Below are 18959 nucleotides of genomic sequence, written 5' to 3'. Positions count from 1 at the left end.
TGAATATCTCGGCTGTTATTGGTGATAGAAAAAAATGTGTCCGACCAAACTTGCATGGTTTCGAGGGACACATAATTTGTTCTAAATAGTTTTTTATTAGGTGGACGCGTAGAGGTCATATGAAGGTCAACTTCGTTTTTTTAAATGGTATGATATGTTTTTTTACGTACCATCTAGTAGAGCGTTTGAAGATGCGCACATTGATCTATGGGTCAAAATCATTCAAGGTCACTGAAGGCTAAAATTTCTAAGTGCTAGAACTTTTTCATTTCTGAGTTTACGGTATTTTCAATAGCAGAGAACTCTAGGCAATATAAGAAATAATGATATGAACAACTCAGAACTTCTCGGAAAAGAAAAAATTTCTAACGGCTAGAACTTTTTCATTTCTGAATTTACGGTATTTTCAATAGCAGAGAACTCTAGGCAATATAAAAAGTAATGATAACAACAACTCAGAACTTCGCGGAAAAAGAAAAAATTTCTAAGGGCTAGAACTTTTTCATTTCCGAGTTTACAGTATTTTTAATAGCAGAGAACTCTAGGCAATATAAAGTAAATTATTTTCCCTTGCAGTTGGCCTTCAGTGACCTTGAATGATTTTGACCCGTAGATCAATGTGCGCATCTTCAAACGCTCTACTAGATGGTACGTAAAAAAACATATCATACCATTTAAAAAAACGAAGTTGACCTTCATATGACCTCTACGCGTCCACCTAATAAAAAACTATTTAGAACAAATTATGTGTCCCTCGAAACCATGCAAGTTTGGTCGGACACATTTTTTTCTATCACCAATAACAGCCGAGATATTCAGGTGGCCTGTTTTAGGTGCCTCACCCTGTATAATAATAATAAAAAATAAAATATCTGACACACATATTTTTTATATTATTTTACGTATTTATATTTGTACAATTATTTCTGTATCATGGCACACAATCATGTATGTAATATCTTATTAAATTGGAATATACATATATATAATTCTCTCAAAGTTTCGAATCCAAATCGCGAAATAAAATTATGGAGCAATTCGTTATTTTATTAGATCATTAGCGTGATTTTCCGCAATAAACGCTAAGCCCTAATAATGACTATCAATAAACCATGAGGCCATGAGGTCATGAGGCTTGCTTGATGACACGCGATTTGAATACCCTTGTGCGTTTAATTTTAGATAAATTCGTTTCGGTACTTTCGTTGGATCACGCATACACGATCACGACATTAAATCTCCAGTTTCAAAAATCGCTATCTCCGTTCTCGCGCGCCTCAGAAATATGTACATTCGAAGGAAACATCGCATTTCTGCGACGCGATTTCATGCGATAGACGGACGTGTAGTAGTAGCGTACGGTGCTTCGAAAAATTCGCTGCCGGCGAAAAATTCGCTAGAAATGAAATCGGAACCGCCTCTATATCGACGAATAAATCCGGAAGTCCGAAATCGATTTTAAAAGGTCTGATTTAAAGAATAATTTTACATATTCACATTCCAGCTGGAAGTTAATCGGAAATAATTCAAGTTAGTAATTAGTACTCTGACCGAAATAACGATTCCATCCTGAGAAACGTCAAAGATTTCGGAATCCAGTCGTTTTAATTTGAGCACATCGCTACGCTCTTTGTCTCAAAAACTTGCAGTGATTTTCGCCTCAATCTTCGGATTACGTATTATTACGAATTTCGAATCACGTGCGTAAGGACGGTCCCGACGGTGATTATTCCTCAAGCCACTTGAGGCTTGATTGCGTGCGTGCTGCGATAATTAGTGTGTATCCCCGTGTGTTGCGTAAGTCAGAGCGGGCGATTACTCGTTTGAGGCCGGACAAACGAGCACGCATAGCTCGAGAAACGAGTGCACGGCGCACGATCGCGAAACGTGTAGGAGAGAAATCTTTCCTGGCAGAAATGCGTCTACAGCTCGACGTCTTCCTGTTTGGCCTTAGGCGCGATCTTCACGCCGCTCTCGGACTCCTTCATGCTCGTGTGGACGTCTGCGATCTCGACCGGTGGCGGCGGCGCCGGTTTCACCGAGTTGTCATCCTCGGCGACCTCGAAGCCGATCGTGGCTCCGATTTTCTGACTCGCCTGTCTGAACGAGTCCGATAGCATCACCTGTCGCAGCATTAGTAGAATTAATTCGATCGGATTAATGAATGTTATTTTCTTGTCAATTGAATTGCATCATCGACTTGAAACTTTTTCCTTCATTAAAAATGTCATGTATCATTAAATTAGCAGGATTATAATATGCGAGTAAATGAGTGATTTCGTAAATACTGTTATCTTAAAATGTTATAATGAAGATTAATTAAAGATATTTTTTGACGTATATCTTTTATGAATGTTAATTAATTAATGAATGTTAATTAATTGTCAGTTCAAAAAACTTTCATCGCTTACCTGTACGACGTTGATGCACATGGACGTGAGAGCCAGACCGAACACCAGGTATACTATCGAACACATCATGTATGCGGGGTGCTAGATCAATCAATCAATCAATCAATTCGTTAAATTTTGCGGATTGTGGCATTTGGCCGTGTGCGTTCGTAAGTTCATCAACTAACGATTATCGGAAACGATATGCGAGAGAAAATAAGCGTGCGAAAAATAACGAATACATGTATGTATATAAAATGATTACGATTTCAACGAGAAAATTCTCGTGCGTGAAAAAGCTTACCATCTGAACTCCACCGTGAAAGAGAAACAAACATCAGAAGTTAATCGCATATAAGATGAAAAATGTTGTGTGATCGCAAATGAAATGTACGAGAGAGCGAATTCAAAGGAACCTTAAGCGCAAATCAAATCGAATTCGGCTTGCTCAGGGACTTTGCGTGCAGGCTATCCCACGCAAGCAAAGGCGCAACGAGTAATAAATCACTGGAAGTATTCAAATATTTATACGAATATTTATAATTAAATACTTAAATATTTAAATATTTTTCCTACTCGAGTATTCTTATATTAGTTCTTCTGCACTTTGCACGATCTACTTCTTGATTTCTATAAGCTATTAAGATCGATCATGAAATTTCAATACAAAGTTTCATCCACGAATTCACGAGAATATTTGTACCGGAAAGAATGCAACCGGAACAACATTCAGTCAAGAATAATCACCTTTGGCACATAGTCGCCGAAGCCAATAGTGCTCATGGAGATGAAGACGAAGTAGAAGCTCTCAAAGAATCCCCAATGCTCCCACAAGTTATATAGCGTGGCTCCTATGAAAATGTAACCCAGGAGGATGAAGATTGCCACCGAGATAGGCAGATTGAACTCGTCGTCGATGGCGAAAGCTGATAAAGCCGGTGTACCCGGTGTGTCTGGCGAGTTGGCGTCCAGATTCAGGACCGTCTGCGGCTGTTGAGCCTGCTGCTTCTGCATCTCCTGGATCTCCTCCGGATTCATCTGCGACGGCCTCCGGAACGTCGCGAGATCGTAGACGAGTTGCACGCCCTTCATGACTTCCTACGGTTTTTCCAATAAATATGAAATTGACACAATCAACTGAATAGATCAATCGTGCAATTAGAAATAAGAAAGAAATGATTCTCCTATTCTAAAAAAGGCGTGTTAACTTCGTGAAGTTCTTTTTTATCGAATATTGAGGCCTCTTTTCCGCGACGCTGATTGGTTCTCTCGCTTGGCTCGAACTTCGTGTAACTTGAACTTCGTGTTGCGAATGTCAGAATGTCATAGTGGCTGTCAGTGCGGTTATATTAATTTATTATTTCTTAGGAACGTGAAAACGGCAGCTGTCAATTCTGTCAAATTTGTATTGATGAAACATGATGAAATAAATAACACCTTTAACGCCTTTTTTAGAATAGGATTTGTGTTATTTATCATATAATTAATAGATGAATTATTATTCGAAAACATTATTAATATTGAAAAATAAAATAGCGCGCGCCTGTGGTGCTAGTAGAATAAAAAATAATGATATCAACAGCTCAGAACTAACCGGATAAAGAAAAAATTTCTACGGGTTAGAACTTTTTCATTTCCGGGTTTACGGTATTTTCAATAGCAGAGAACTCTAGGCAATATGCCAATTAATAATATAAACATCTCAGAACTCCTCGGAAAAAGAAAAAAATTTTTTAATAAATAAATAATGTTTTCGAATAATAATATTCATATATTATTATTCGAAAACATTATTAACATTGAAAAATAAAATAGCGCGCGCTTGTGTTGTACTAGTATATAAAAAAGAAGATAGAAATATCTTTCAAAACGCGAAATACTTTAAGAATTTTCAACGTTGAAGTGGATGCCGTGAAGAATTCGGAAAAGTCAAAATTTCATTTATCTCTTCTTTAGCTAATAATTTTTCTCAAGGCGTTATTGGATATTTTACCTGAACGGGTACGGTGCGACGGACCTTCCGACAACTACCGGTGTAGTACAACCTCCTCACAAATGCCCACAGGAACTTTATACCGCGCGTGAATAATTTACCAAAGTCCGCTAGAACGATGAGGAACATTGGGATACCAAAGATGGCATAAACGATCGTGATTGCTCTTCCTGCGTTCGTACTTGGCGAGATGTGTCCATATCCTGAAATAAAAAATCCTCTAATTCATTAGTATTATTGTTATTTATTAGTATTATTTATTAGTATTATTAGTATTATTGTTTAGTATTATTAGTATTTATTAGTATTATTGTTATTTATTAGTATTATTGTTATTCATTATATATTTGTGCTACATTTATTTATTCTGAGGTATAAAGCTAGCTATAAAAAATTAGTTTCATGCAGCTGTGACGCATTAAAATATAATTTACGTAGTACATATTTATGCCATATTTAAATTATATTTATTTATATGTTACTATTATATTAAGTGCACTAATTACATTTAATTTTAAGAGGCGTTGCAGCGATGAATTTGCATCAACGGTCACGGTTTATTTTGTTCGCGCCGGTCTGAATCGACATCGCAAAAGCGTCGTTTACACGTCGCGAGTAAATCTAAATTTAGATTATTCAACAACGGAGTTCAGCGGCTGTTTTCTTCGTCAAATGAATGCACCTTGACTCATACGATCAAAGAAGAAAGAATCAACGCGGTTGACTCAGCAATGCAATTAAACTTTCACCTGATCGCGCCATTTCCGCGATTTTATTATTTGCTCGGTAAAAACTACGAGAGCATTGCGTAACGAAAATCAATAACGAAATGAATGACGCCGGACTTTACTTTTTTGTCTACGGTCTAAATTTATCGCTTTCATACTTGACGTTGCAAAAATCCATCTGGCAAATTGGAATTTAAAGCACAATATCGAAAAAAATCAATTAAATAAATAATTATTATATATATTTCTTATATTATTTCTTTATGTTTACTATTATAAGTTGCAACGGTTCATATTTTTTTATTCATTTTAGCTAGAATAATCTTTCATATTTCCAGTTTGGCTTTTTTAAATCGGTTTTTATTTTGGCAACACGTGCGAATTTCTTTTGACACTCTGTGTCGTATATAGATGATTGGGAATTTTATTGTATTCGTGTGAAAATCAATACAGGATTCATAAAACAATTTATGTCAAACGAACCACAAAATTTGTTCGCAAGCTTGCGCAGCATGAATATATTCATCTTAAACTTCGCGTGCCATATTGCACGGAATAATGTGCATCGCATATAATGCTAATTTACCCTTTCAGAGTATACAAAGATTAACTTGCCAATAGTTATGAATAAGCAACAGCAATTTAATAGCGGTGTTAAACATTATCCTGGACCTGTTCAAATGAAAATTTGAAGAAGTAACTTCTTCAAATTTTTCAACAAAGTTCGAACTTTGTGAAGATATGTTCTTTTTAATTCCAGAATGCTTTGACTTTCTCGGAAAGAACTGAAGAAGCTGTATGAAAAATTGAAAAACGAAGAGAAATACTAAAAAACGATCTCTTCAACCCGGAAGAACTACTTCTGGCCTGAATTTTCCTCAAGACGCTTTCTCACCGATGGTGGTAATGACGGTGAGACAGTACGCCACTGCGTTTAAGAAGCTCCAACTCTTTTGACCGCTGTAGGAGTGCAAACCAGCCTCGTGCGCAGTGTGAAGTTGTTCCTCGAACTCCATCAGCTTTTTACGCGCCATGCTCTTCCAGTCGTCCTCTCTTAGATTGTGACTATAGTTCCACAGACTATCAAGGAAATCCCTTTTGACGCGTTTCACGCCGCACTTGTAGAACGTCTCGAACGCGCCCTCGATGAACCGGAAGATGAATGCGCCTAGGCCGCAGTAAATTATCACGAGCAATAGTCCAGCAATGCAACGATTGCGCAGCCGCCTGATGATCGTTGTTTCCCGCGGATTCTGAGCCACGAAGGCCTTGAATTCGCTGACGATGTCTCTGAGAGCCTTGACGAAATCCAAGAAGGTAACTTTTTCTGATTCGACTTCTCGCTTTATTGTCTTGATCTCTTCAGTCTTCGGAATCGGCTTCGGCTCGTCTTCAATGTTCTTCTTCGTGTCATCATTAACTTCCTCTTTCTTGCGCCAAAAGGGCAACCAGGAAAACCATGACTTCGTCTTATCATCGAAAGATCGCGTCACATCTTGAACGATCTCCTCGTGTTCGCTCTCGGTGTGCGCCAGGCTGAACTTTCTTCTTCTCAAAACACTTGTTTCAACCGCGTCCTGGAACACATCCTCTGGCTCCGGATCAAGGATGCTGCGCTCTCTCAACAGGTAGACCTTCTGAGCCCTCGCAAAGTCCTCTATCAGACTGTCATTGCTCAGCGGGATAATCTGCTTCTTCAGCTTCTCGGTCGAGGACTTCTTCATCACTCGCTCGTCGGCAGGTCTCGACGGGACGCTCTCGCTCTTTCTGATCATCCTCGCATCCTCGTCACTGTCCTCTGCCTGGCTGTAAGGCCTCGAGCGCGATCTCTCGGAGTCTTTGTCCTTTTCCTTCGTTCTGTCCTTATCTTTTGTCTTCTCAGGCTCATCCTCCACTTTCTGCCGGCTCGACGATCTCTTCTCTCGGTTCATCCTCTCGGCGTCCCTCTTCTGAACCTCCGGATCGCTGACTCGACTTCTTCCGCTTGCCTTCTTCACTCTCGGCCTCGCCACTTCCGGTGACTTGGTCCTCCTTCGACTTGACTCGCTTCTGTCATCCACGTCCATGTCGCTGGAGTCCGTCGAGCGGCTGTACCGTTCTACGCGCTCCTTCGATTTCCGCTTGAACCGCCTCTCCACTTTGCGGACTTCCGGGGGCCTGGCCGTCGCGCCATTAGTCTCCTTCGGCGTCTCCGACGTTTCCTGGACATCCTTTTCTCTCGTGACCTGAACGCTTTCGTTCCTGAAGCTCCTCCGTCTCACGATACCATCATCAGATTTGTTCGCCACCTCCATCATCTGCTTTATCGGCTGTGTGTTGCTATCGCCGCCACTCGCTGCGACGTCACTCTCACGTGTCTTTGAACTATTCCTAGCCGTCGCGGCCGTCGTCGCCGCTGATTTAGCTGCTACTTCGGCGCGTATGGCGATCATGTCATCCACGTTCGCGGAATTCCTCGCCTCAGCCCTGTCCTTCCTCTTGACCGGTTCCTCTCCTTCCTGGTCGTCTCTCTTCCTATCCCTAATCTCTTTGGGTTCCTTCGCAGGTGTTTCTAGCTGTTGCTGTTGCATCAGTCTGTTTTCTTTCTGCTGCTCCATTTGCTCGGCCTCCTCAGCCATCCTTTCCATTCTGGCTCGCCTCTCCTCGTCCTCATCATCCGAAGTGTCCATTCGCGACGCGGTACCCCTCGACGAAGGATCGGGGGTCTTCTCGCGCTTCCTGGCGGCCGCCTTGCGACGCCTGTGCACAATGTAACTGTCCTCCATCCTGAATCCTCGTCACTGTCGTTGTCGTTGTCGTTGTCGTCGTCGTTTGACGCACGCGAGAAAGATTCTCACGCGTTCAAGGGAAGCGTGCTCGCGATACACTCGCGAAACCGGCCCCGACGAAGCCGGGACAGAAATAAAACGGAGGCGGCTCCCACCACCAGCGCCGGCACCGCGACGCCGGCGACGTTTGTCGCTATCAGCGGCAGCGGCGGTTGAACCGGATGCGACTTTGCCGCAGCGGATATCGAGCGAGAGCTCCGCGCAATCGAGCCCGCCGTTTCGGCGTCGCGACGCCGCGCCTGCATCTGCTGCAACCCGTTATACCGCCCGGCGTTTACACCCCATCACTAGGCACGGGAGATCAGTCAGCTCTTTGACCTTGTAACTTCGCTGAACCAGGGAAGTTCTGATGACGCGGCCGGTAAAGGCGTCGAAAATTTGACTTTCGTCGCCTTTTTCGAAAATCTTATGTTGAATAAGAGAATGATTAAATGTTTTAGCATCAAGGATTCGATTATTCAACGCATGGAGACAGAATTTATAAGAATTCGGATTGTTCTATTAAGTACAAGAATGAATATATATGTATAATATTATGGTAATGCGTGACAATGAAATTTATTGAATCGTTAAACGCTACCTGCGGAAAATTGGCAACTATTGTGCGTCGAAATAATTATTAGCATTAATTAATCGTACTGGTATACGCTTCACAAATGCTAGAATTATGCTCGCAATAATGATTCAATGAGACCGAAGCAACAAGAGAAATGCAGTGAGCTGGAATTATTCTATTATGGTAATTTAATTCGAATGAAGCTATTAAGCAGAAACGAAGGCAGCAAAGGGACGACTGATTTCAGATGATCAAATCTGTAGTCCATGACACGAATAATTCTAGTGGATTCGTTAATGAACAGGAGAAACACGGACTTGCAGATATAATCCCGTTTCATAAAACCTTTAGGATAAGAATAAAAATTAGGATGATTAATTAAATTCGATTCGTGCAAAAAAATCAAGCGAAAAATTGCAGAATTTTAATTTTAATTAAAATTTTAATTTAATTTTTCGTAAGAATCAAATAAAAAATTCTGTTGTTGTATGATATGTTAAGTAATAATGAAGTCACAAGTAAAATTCTTTCGAAGAAACTTTGCATTATTTAGACAAATAAAATGTTGAATAATTCAAATGAAATATTCAAGTAGAATTTTTTGATAAAATATTGATAGATATCCACGTGGAGATATTTTGTTATCTAATTAGCGATTCAAGGTCAATCACAATTTATGGTTGGAAAATACAATGAACAAAAGAGTGTTTTCGTCCGTTGTGCTTAACGAGGACACAGTTTCCAATATTCTTTGTCTTGTTGCTGCAACGACGTCGCCTCACTGCCCATTTATAACCATCAGTATAGATGAAGCCATCATCAGAATGAAGTCATAAATAGTGCCTGATAAAGCATATTTTTCCAGCGAGAAACGTGTTGTCTACATAAAACTTCGCCTGGAATGTCCGTATTCCGAAATTGAAATTACAATGGAAATTGCTTTTTCGCAATGTTCATAAAATTCAACTAGTTAACTCGATGGTTGTTACATTGTTACATAAATTTACTCTGCTCTATTTTGAAGAAAAACATCGCAAATAATATAATATATAAATCTATGTATAAATAAGTAATATAAAATTACATATATAAATCCAAACATACACGTTAAACACTTACAATAAAATATCAGCATATATCAAATAGCTCGGAAATGCTAATTCGAAATGCTAAACGTTTATCGCATCGTACAATTTTAATAAAAGCGTGACCAACGATATAACAGCGGCATTTATTATCCAAATACTCGTGCACGTGATTCAATAAATAATCAATAAATAATTAATTCCAATTAATTATCACTCGGATATCACCCTCCGAAAATGCATCGGTCCGTAATCCTACGCGAAATTTTTCAGCGGACGTCACAACACGCGGCCGTGCCGCGCTAACAAGCGTGTTTAATTCGGTCGGAAACATCGCGTGTGAGATCTCTCTCTTCGTTGTGTGGAAAACTCAAAAACGAAAGCACGCCTTGTCTTCCTACGACCATCTTACTCACCTTCTTTCCCGTTATATAATGACAGGACTCGAAATAGTACGCGTGGGCACACGACATGTTCTAGAAGCTGCACGCTTCAATGCAATATTGGAATCGTGGAATTTTAACTGAAGTGTTTGAAGTGAAAGGAAATGAGGCACGCACGTGTTTTACTCGAGATTATACAGTATCTCGTATGCGTGCGATGACATGATTAAGCGTTGCAGTAATATCTTTTGCGGTCCTTTGCGATAGATGCTTGGAATTGCGATTCAATTACTTGAATGAGAGAATTAGATTTTTTATTTTTAAAATAAACTCTGTCGATCTGTCGTCTAATTTAGATAATTTTTGGATGCAGGAATAAGTATATCTGGCCCGTGTATAAATAGTAGGTGTGTGTGTATCCGCATGACCGACGACGAAGAAACCGACGTTCCTAGATAATCTGTGTCATGAAGTTTCCCCGGATAACGCAGCTCGTTATTTTGAACTTCCGTGCAGTCGTCCGGGATCATAAATTAGATTGTCACTTTAAGGAGTTTATAAAAGCTCGCTCTCGATAGAAAATGAAAAATGAAAAATCGGACATGTGAGAAGGCAATTATTGAGTTATTTTTAATTTTGCTTCCTATAAGCATCAAGCTTCATATGATTATGGCAAAAACGTGAATAAATACGTTACTCCATTTGCCATTTCGATCCGTGAAGTGCAGTATTCGCAAAGTGTCACTTCCGATGTACGGAAATATCTCGTAAAAGATTTTGATAGATACTGACATTGCAAAGCGACGCTGCGTCGTCGAATGAAATATTTCCTGGAGTTGAATAGCTGCAAGTTCTATATTGGCTGTGCGCGTATGTCAATTTCCGCAAGAGAGCGAAAATTGCAGAGAAGATTCATGAAACTGGGTCGTGTGTAATATATTACGTGTGTTACACGCGCGTATCGATAATGCGAATTAGTCGAATAAAACTTGGCGCGAATACGCTTTGTTTTATGTATATTCTGTCATACAAAAATATATCAAACCTTCATACGTAAAAATAATTCATGAATAAACGAAGTATCCAATTTTATTTTATAATGTTGTTTAATTTTCCAAATAGAATCAATAGAATCGACATTTTTAAATACATTTATTTAAATAAATGAAATAAAAAAAGTAACGATACTCTGATCGCGTCATTTTTATAAAATATTGTTACCTGAGGAAGTTTCAACATTGATGCACCTCATCGGTAATAATCGGTAATAAAATCGCTCTGTTAGGCGAGAAATAAATCAGTTAATTGCATCCAACAGGTTTGCAGTCGGATTAATACGTCTACATTATTGGAGCTCCACGTGGTTTAACACGTGCAAAGTAACAGAGCCTGAACAAGCAAGTGACTGAACGTGAAATTAGTCGTGATGTACACGCAGCATACTGATACATGCGACGCGCGTTTCCTATACCACCGTATTGCATTTATCTTCGGGCATTCGATTACTGGCTTGAAAAGGCAACGCAGGACAAATAAACCGAATCTCATCAAGATGCGCGGGCGGATAAATAAAAATAGCTCCCGCCGACTTTACGAGGCAACGCGATGTTGAGATGAAGTCGAAACGTTTTGTCAGAATCGCGTTCCATCATAATAATCGTACCACTTAAGAGGTTTCGGCACGCATCAAAATATGATACGTTTCACACGAAAATTGCTCTCTCCCGAGGAAGACGTATGTCGTACGAATAGTAAGCACTCAATCATCTCTCTGACACGAGTGTCAAAATCACATCTCCTTTTTCCAAAAGAAAATATACGCCCATTAGACTCACGTGTCGGGAATATTTTAGAAAATCGTGGAAATGAATTCCTTATTTGATAGAAAAATAATATTGTTGAAAGTCTTGCAAATTTGTAATTTGGTAATTTTACATCTGTTTCAATACGAAGAAATATTATACTATTTCTGGATTTATCTTGCTAGCAGTATTCTAAGATTACGAAAAACGGCGAGTTGCCAACAGATGACGAAATTAATGAACAAAGAAACATTGTTACTCACCAATAGTTGTATAAATAGTGCCGCAGTAGAACACAGCGTTCCAGAAAGTCCATATTTTCGTGCCGCGATCCGTCACTCCACGTTGAAAGAATGCATACAAGTTTTCTTCGTACTGCATCAGCTCGTGCCTCGCTTTTCCCTTCCATCGTTCCGGATTTGATGCCAGTACCGTGTCGTCGCAAAGTTCATGGATCGCATTGAGCGTTTTGTTTCTATAATAAAAACCAAATTTTGACTATAATTACTATTAACTATAATATAATTCAAATTTGGCTAATTAATTATAATTAACTGTATCTTTTATTTTTCTTAACGTCTCTTATAAATTATCCATGATTGTGTAATAATTTTATTTTGCGAAGATCTACATTATAGAAATTATATTAAATTAAGATGAACTTTTGATGAAATAGTAGATGAAATTAAGGAGGGTAATATCAAAGCATTCATCCAGTATTAAATAAAGCTGCAAATGCAGGATCCAACTAATAACGGAGGGCTTTACTTCAATCTGGCATAATGGCATTTTATTACCACCGAGAAGACGCAATCATCCTCAACCACTCCTTAATTTTACGGATTAGAATCTCTGGTATATTTCAGGAGAAACTTCCTACAACGAAGATACCCCCTCAGGAGATATACATATAATTATGATAATTATAAACACGCACAAAGTTTCGTTTGTGCTTTAATTAAATACTGGCGACGGTACGACTAATGAAGCGATAGTTCGCAGCGATCACGGCGAGGTATAATATCTCTCTACATTCGCCGTAATTTCTCCGGCCTATAATTCGGGGCAAACGTTGACCCTGGCCTTCACTGAGGGAGGAACGGTCTTGACGCTCTCGTTACCTTCAATATTGCCGATGTTACTACTATCGGGTACATATAAATCGCACAATTGTTGAGCATTTAGCCAATCCACGCGTGCGGTTCCGTCTTATCGTACCTGTCACGCGAGGTCAATTTCTTATGAACAAGCACGGCCTACCTGACCTTCGTCCTAAGAGTCCTAAGGCCGATCGATCAAACTAGAAAAGTGCGGGGAAAATCATTTCACCGCCAGAGACAGGCGCGAAACCGCCGACGTGACAATCGCGGACAATACGCACAAAGTCGTGCAAACGTTTATTGTATCACCTGCATTATTCTGTGATAATTCTGTTAAGAAATAAAAATTCTCGAGTAGAGAAATAGTAATGACTTCGCGAAGCATATCGCATTTTTCGCAGAGATCAAGCGGTCACAATAATTTTTATCTTCACCAAATAAGAAAAAATCAGCTATTAATGCGCTATAATAATATATTTATTACGTAATAATAATATAATATATATTATATAATTATTATTTAAAAGTTCCTTTTGTTTATGAAAGCTTTCCTTATTATGAAATTCATCCTGAATAGGAGCATTTTTCAATCAAGTTTCACGGGACACAGAAATTATACAATGGCATTAAAACGAGACAATTACAGCAATTCTGCAAACAATGCCGCCGCGAAATCCAATACTAGTTAGCATGGCGAACGACGTAACAACGCGGAACACGCGGCATTGACAGGACCAAACAGGCTCAGAAGCGTCATTATCAGCAACAAAATTGGATTTAAACTGCAGTTTCCATCCAGTTTGCATGTCTCACGACCAACAGGGATCAAATTAAAGTTCACGCACACGTTTCGCTGCCGGATACTAGGATACAATTGTAGTTGAAGTCGGCGTTGCATTGTTAACGCACATTGAATGACACTTTTTTTTATCCATGACGAAGGATTCGTCATTCTCATTCGTTCGTTGAACTGTCCCGGATATTATTCCTGGATAATCAATAATCTTTTGTATTGCAATGTGACTATTGCATCCTTTGGCGTGTTCCATTTTAATAAAACAATTAATTTAAATAATGAATCTTGTAGTAATATAAAAAATAATTGTTTGGTTCGTTGCTCATAATCAAGATCAAGATTGTAATGTTGGTACTCGATATCCTTAACTAGGCAATGTTTCGCATCAGATTGCGAATTAATAAATATTTTTTATTAAGAAATATTTTTTATTAAGAAATATTTTTTATTAAGTTTCTAGATTTTTTAAATTTCTATAATAGGTGTAACGCAGCACCATATTTTGTTTTGATAATTTAATTATGAGCTTTATTTCACTCTAGATATCTGAAGGGATACCTGTCTTTTCGGATATTGTAGTGGAGAACATCCTCATGCGTACCCTCGACCGTCATGAAGATCATCGCGCCTGCGATGCTATAGAGAAGTATGATGACGAATAAAAAAATATGCGTGAACCATCTCTTGCTCCAGGAACTAACCTGTGCATATTGTTATCATATATTATTAAATACCTTAATAATCAAAGTTATTATCTCAATGTATCAATAGTTGAAAGAAACTAATAAATTGCCAAACGATAAATATTGCCCAAAAATTATGTTATAAAATTAAATTATAAAATCAATGTCAACTTTTTCACAATTTCCTACCTTCCTACGTATGCTAATAATTTTTTTTTTAAACAAATCCGCATTTTGTATCGTAATATTTAAAGAGGAAAATGCCTTCCTCTTGACTCCGTTACCTTCTCGTAGAGCCAAAAGGCGCTCTTTTCTCCCACACTGAGCCCAGACTTGGTCAAGCCCTTGATCCCCTTGAAGACGAACTCGCTGGCCCGATTGGCATAGATCATCTGCGGCTGACCAGAAACCGGCGTCATGGGCATCGGTGTTTGCCCGTACGGCGTCGACACGTATCCCATACCAGTCGGCGTCTGTTGCGGATAGTATTGTCCGGGAACTGGAAGCAGGATCTTTGGCCTGGGCGGCATTTTTCGTACTCGCGGCGAGCCCGACATTTTCAGCGGGATAGATTCGCAAGCGTGCGGTCTCTTTACTTCTCGAGTGCGATCGAAACGCTTAAATGTGCGGGGGTGTCTTTTGATACCTTACGCGTTCCAACGATTCTCGAGGATCGATCCCGCAGTTGACTCTACAGATCCTTGTCAAGCGAAGAGTTCGTCACGAGGAGGAACAATCGCCCGGCACTCTCGTAGGACGAATATCAGAAAGAAGCATCATTCTTCCAGCTGCATTAGAGCTCGACCACGAGTCACTTCGGCTAAATTTCCGTCGTCTGTAAACACCAATCGCAGTCTTACAAAGACTCGACGAGGAGATCCAAGCGGTGATCCGTGCGTATCGTGCTGCGTGAGTGCGATCTACGTGAATCTACAAGTTTCTTTTAATCGCCGAGCCACTCGACACTCTCTCGCGTGCTCCACTATTTGCAGCATGTGAACTCGTCGAACGTGAAGACGACTGATGTCGCTTTGTGCCGTCTTTGTGCCGCCGTCAGCTATTTTGCAGATCTATGAATTTCATCCGGGCACACATATAAATAGATAGACAGGCGGAAGAATGTTGGCAAGCTCTTAGAGTGGGCCTCCATGTGAAAGATACCTCTCTATCTCGAAAACCAAACACGTGGCAGTTGACGTCCCGCTGTGAAATTTACGAACGGGATCGTTTGCGGTTTCCTGAACGACCTGCACGATGGTGGAGAATTGTTAATATACCATATATCGTATATTGTAATATACTCTAAAGAAAACTTCTCTGCGATTTGGTTAAGACGTTATAACAAGGAATTGGAGTAAAAAGAGAGTCATGAAAGTCATGAAAGAAAGCAATATCGGCTAAAAAGTAACAAGTCGATCACCAATAAATCCAATAAAACTTTTATTGGAAAGGTCTTGTCTCCATTTGTATTTATTTGAATATTAACGATAAAACTCGTGGAGTTTTCATTTTGTGAGCAAATTCAGAAAGTATTGACGCAAGATGATCCTAAAAACATATTAATTCGACAATATTTGAGAAATATTATGCATTAAATATTGAATACCGATATATTTTCAAATAGTATCCTGTTTCAGGTATTCAAGGGGTATTAATAGCTGATATTCGAAAAATATTATGTTTTGGCTTGAGCAATGCAAACTGTAATTACAGTAAGGCGTGTCAGTCCTAGACGCTCATTGATCTTGACCGCGACGCGTATTTTCCTTGTGATCCCGAACTTGCGCTCCTATAATCCGAATCCTGTTTCTATCTAAAATTATTCGGGCGACACGCAGCCACGGGTCGACGGCCCCGAATGGATTCTAGCAATAAATAGTACGAGCACTCGACGCGTTAGGGTGATGGGAGAATATATTCCGCAAACTGCACATAAACGCCCTCGCCGCAGCCGTAACGTTACGCGATTTTGTTTGAAGCAATGGAACACGTAATGCGAAGATTACATATGTAAAGCAAGAACCGCATGTGACCACAGTAAAGTGACGTTCTAAAACATTGTTACAAAAATGCTAAATAACACGTAAATTATAAAGAATAATCCATATTCTACTAATGTACTGTCATAGAACGTGAGCGCGGTGTCATGTAGAGAAATATCACCAAGAAAAATTCTCGTGCAAAAAAATGAGATTTCCAGCTACAATAGCTACAATAGCTTTAGCATTCCGCTAAACATCCAAAGCAGACGCATAGACAAATTTACATCATTTACTGCAAAGTAAAATGGTCTGTAATTCAGCGAAAACTGAAGGGGAGTTCGAGAAGTCGCGATGCCTCGTAAAGCCCAATTAAACTTATTATCAATTTACAAATCATATTGAGCTACTTGCTGCGAATTGAATTGAATCATTTTTCAATTTCCGCTTTTTTCATACGTGGAAAAACATGTTTTGTTAGGAATTACTGTATGTCTTTGTAGAAGCAAAATAGTGCAAATGCGCGTGATGGATCCAGAGGCTCGTATAGCCGCGCGATTCGTATAATTTTAATCTGCGAGAAGGTGCAATCGTGCCAGATCGCGGATCGAATCTTAGATTCGACTTATCGATAGGAGCGTCATGAGAAATATTGCGCCCGCGAAAGCCTCGCTCGCCATCCCCTTTGGGAACTGTTGCCGTCGATTTATCACCTGGCTCACCAGCGGCGAGCAAATAAACTCCGGTGGCTTAACGATGCAAGCTGATGCTGCCTCTTCTATCTCGCCTCTTTTCACTCAAGACCAATTTTTCCACGCGTTGCCACGACGATATTTCCACTATCGAGCTACCAGCTTCCGCTGCGGAACGTCTTAGTTGCCGGGAGATTAAAACATTTATCTCACCACTTACACATAAAACGCGGACGAAAGCATTTCCTTTACGAAAAATTGTACGCGTGAATGCGCTTTCAGAAATTTTCACGCACTAGCAATTTATTCCCACAATAATTTTATATATTTCTATATTTCTTTGTAATTCCTTTTGTATGAATTTATCTTATTTTTCATTCTATTTCTGTTTTTTTTTATTTTTAAATTCTCTGGTTAAGATTACATCACCTTGACGAGTCGTGCTTTCATTCGCATAATGGAATCATTCACGCAGAACGACAGAAGAATACTAAGGGTAGTCCGCGGCGAAATTTCCTTCGAAACGTTCCAGAAAAACGTTCTCCCCTTCCTCGACGTACGTTCTTTTTCTCCCGTTCTCGATGTCCCTCAGCAACCCTTCGTTCATTATTCGTCGTCGATCGAAAGAGCGAGACAGTCATTCATACCTCGACTTTATCCTCTCTCGCGATATTCGAAGGAAGATCTTCTCCGCGAGAAACAGATCAAACGTCTTCGGTTGCCCTATCGCTAAGGATGCGAAGATTATTTAATTACGCGTGAAGGGAAATATCATTCTTAAGCATCGATAGTACCGAAAACTCCAAAGTTCTCGAGGTCGTTCTCCGCTCCTTTGAAACACTTTTTCATATTCAGACTTTTTTATATGTATATGTGTACATGGTATATTATTTATCTTTTAATATCATCATAATTTCAGGATATTATGTAAGATGCTTTCGTTGAAATGTTTCCCATTTAGTTTAGTTTGCTCAGATTTCTATCAAATCGGAGATCGCTACGGGTCACAAACGGTAACATACATTTCGAGCACTTTCTTCCTTCGAGCAACGTGAGAGCGGATCCCACAGGTGCTGACACGAATGCTTATCACGTACCTCCGACGACGGCGTCGCGACGCCAACTGAAGAGCACATTCGATGCCGGAACTCGGGTAGCTTTGAAACCGGCGCTACCGACCAGCAGGGCCGTATACTAGTTGTATGCAAAGTTCATTGTGAAAGCAATGTATCGAGCCTGCTTAAATCTGTAATTAAATCTGACTTCATATCTTGTGATTAATTAATATTTGGCAAGACTTATTTCATCCTTGAAGATGATGCTTCTCTTTCAAGTATTCAGAAAAATATCTTAAGATTAATGTGAGATTGAATGATACCTGTGAAATATAATATAACTGTGATAATTCTATAACAGCAATTGGAGAATTAGTGCAAAATGAGGAGATGTGAGACAAGATTTGGCGAGATTTGATGATATCAATTGAATCGTTTCGGGAAAGCTTGAGGGATTCTGTATCTCGAGGATGAAAGGAGTACTATTTCACTTACTGTATCGATTTCAGCTGGCCTTCTGCTTTAACATGACTCTCGTATAATAGAAGCATTTCTACACCATGTTGTTTTGCCAGGATACAAGAAAAAAATTCTCCCTTGTGCTTTATTGCAATTAGCATTTTAATCAAATGCAAACAACACAAACTTGCATATTTGCTCAGCGTAATGAAAGAGTATTATTCCAAGATCAGGTACGATACACGAGCAGAAAGTCACATATCTATTTTCTATACATAACAAGCGAAAATATAGGCAGTCATGATACAGGTAACATTTAATTCCGATCAATTCACTCAGTCAATGCTCACTCGGGTGATGACAATATCAGTTGTCATAAAATTGATTTACGCTTTAATTTAGTTTTTGTTTTTTTTGGAGAAAGTTCTCT

The 18959-nt window shown here is 39.5% G+C and overlaps 2 protein-coding genes across 3 annotated transcripts; both read right to left on the bottom strand.

Annotated features, from left to right (window-relative positions):
- Positions 1–884: 884 nt before the first annotated feature.
- On the bottom strand, positions 885–8081 carry LOC105280129. 2 transcript variants are annotated; one of them, XM_011340384.3, is made up of 6 exons: positions 6007–8081; positions 4384–4586; positions 3138–3488; positions 2695–2697; positions 2412–2492; positions 885–2123 (listed from the first exon to the last, which is right to left on the bottom strand). In XM_011340384.3, the coding sequence occupies exons 1-6, from the start codon at positions 7874–7876 to the stop codon at positions 1923–1925; spliced, it is 2709 nt and encodes a 902-aa protein (XP_011338686.1). In that variant the 5' UTR covers positions 7877–8081; the 3' UTR covers positions 885–1922. The 2 variants fall into 2 exon arrangements, with proteins under 2 accessions (XP_011338686.1, XP_011338687.1); XM_011340385.3 differs by lacking the exon at positions 2695–2697.
- Positions 8082–13131: 5050 nt separating this feature from the next.
- Positions 13132–14865, bottom strand: LOC105280130. Its single transcript, XM_020031938.2, has 3 exons — positions 14629–14865; positions 14220–14362; positions 13132–13853 (listed from the first exon to the last, which is right to left on the bottom strand). The coding sequence occupies exons 1-3, from the start codon at positions 14803–14805 to the stop codon at positions 13820–13822; spliced, it is 354 nt and encodes a 117-aa protein (XP_019887497.2). The 5' UTR covers positions 14806–14865; the 3' UTR covers positions 13132–13819.
- Positions 14866–18959: the final 4094 nt, after the last annotated feature.

This window comes from Ooceraea biroi, chromosome 2 (assembly GCF_003672135.1).
Source record: "Ooceraea biroi isolate clonal line C1 chromosome 2, Obir_v5.4, whole genome shotgun sequence".
In the NCBI taxonomy this organism is placed as follows: Eukaryota; Metazoa; Arthropoda; class Insecta; order Hymenoptera; family Formicidae; genus Ooceraea; species Ooceraea biroi.
The sequence above is the reverse complement of the archived record's forward strand: the minus strand, read 5'-3'. Positions and strand labels throughout refer to the sequence as shown.

What these genes read in the sequence shown, in the direction of transcription:
- LOC105280129 (XM_011340384.3), bottom strand. Translation starts at nt 7,876, where the DNA reads ATGGAGGACAGTTACATTGTGCACAGGCGTCGCAAGGCGGCCGCCAGG. An exon ending in CACCGTCATTACCACCATCG is followed by an intron (nt 4,587 to 6,006) that starts GTGAGAAAGCGT and finishes TTTTTATTTCAG; the next exon opens with GATATGGACACATCTCGCCA. An exon ending in TGTGCATCAACGTCGTACAG is followed by an intron (nt 2,124 to 2,411) that starts GTAAGCGATGAA and finishes ATGCTGCGACAG; the next exon opens with GTGATGCTATCGGACTCGTT.
- LOC105280130 (XM_020031938.2), bottom strand. Translation starts at nt 14,805, where the DNA reads ATGGGATACGTGTCGACGCCGTACGGGCAAACACCGATGCCCATGACG. An exon ending in CCTTTTGGCTCTACGAGAAG is followed by an intron (nt 14,363 to 14,628) that starts GTAACGGAGTCA and finishes CAATATGCACAG; the next exon opens with GTTAGTTCCTGGAGCAAGAG. An exon ending in TACAATATCCGAAAAGACAG is followed by an intron (nt 13,854 to 14,219) that starts GTATCCCTTCAG and finishes TTGATTATCCAG; the next exon opens with GAATAATATCCGGGACAGTT.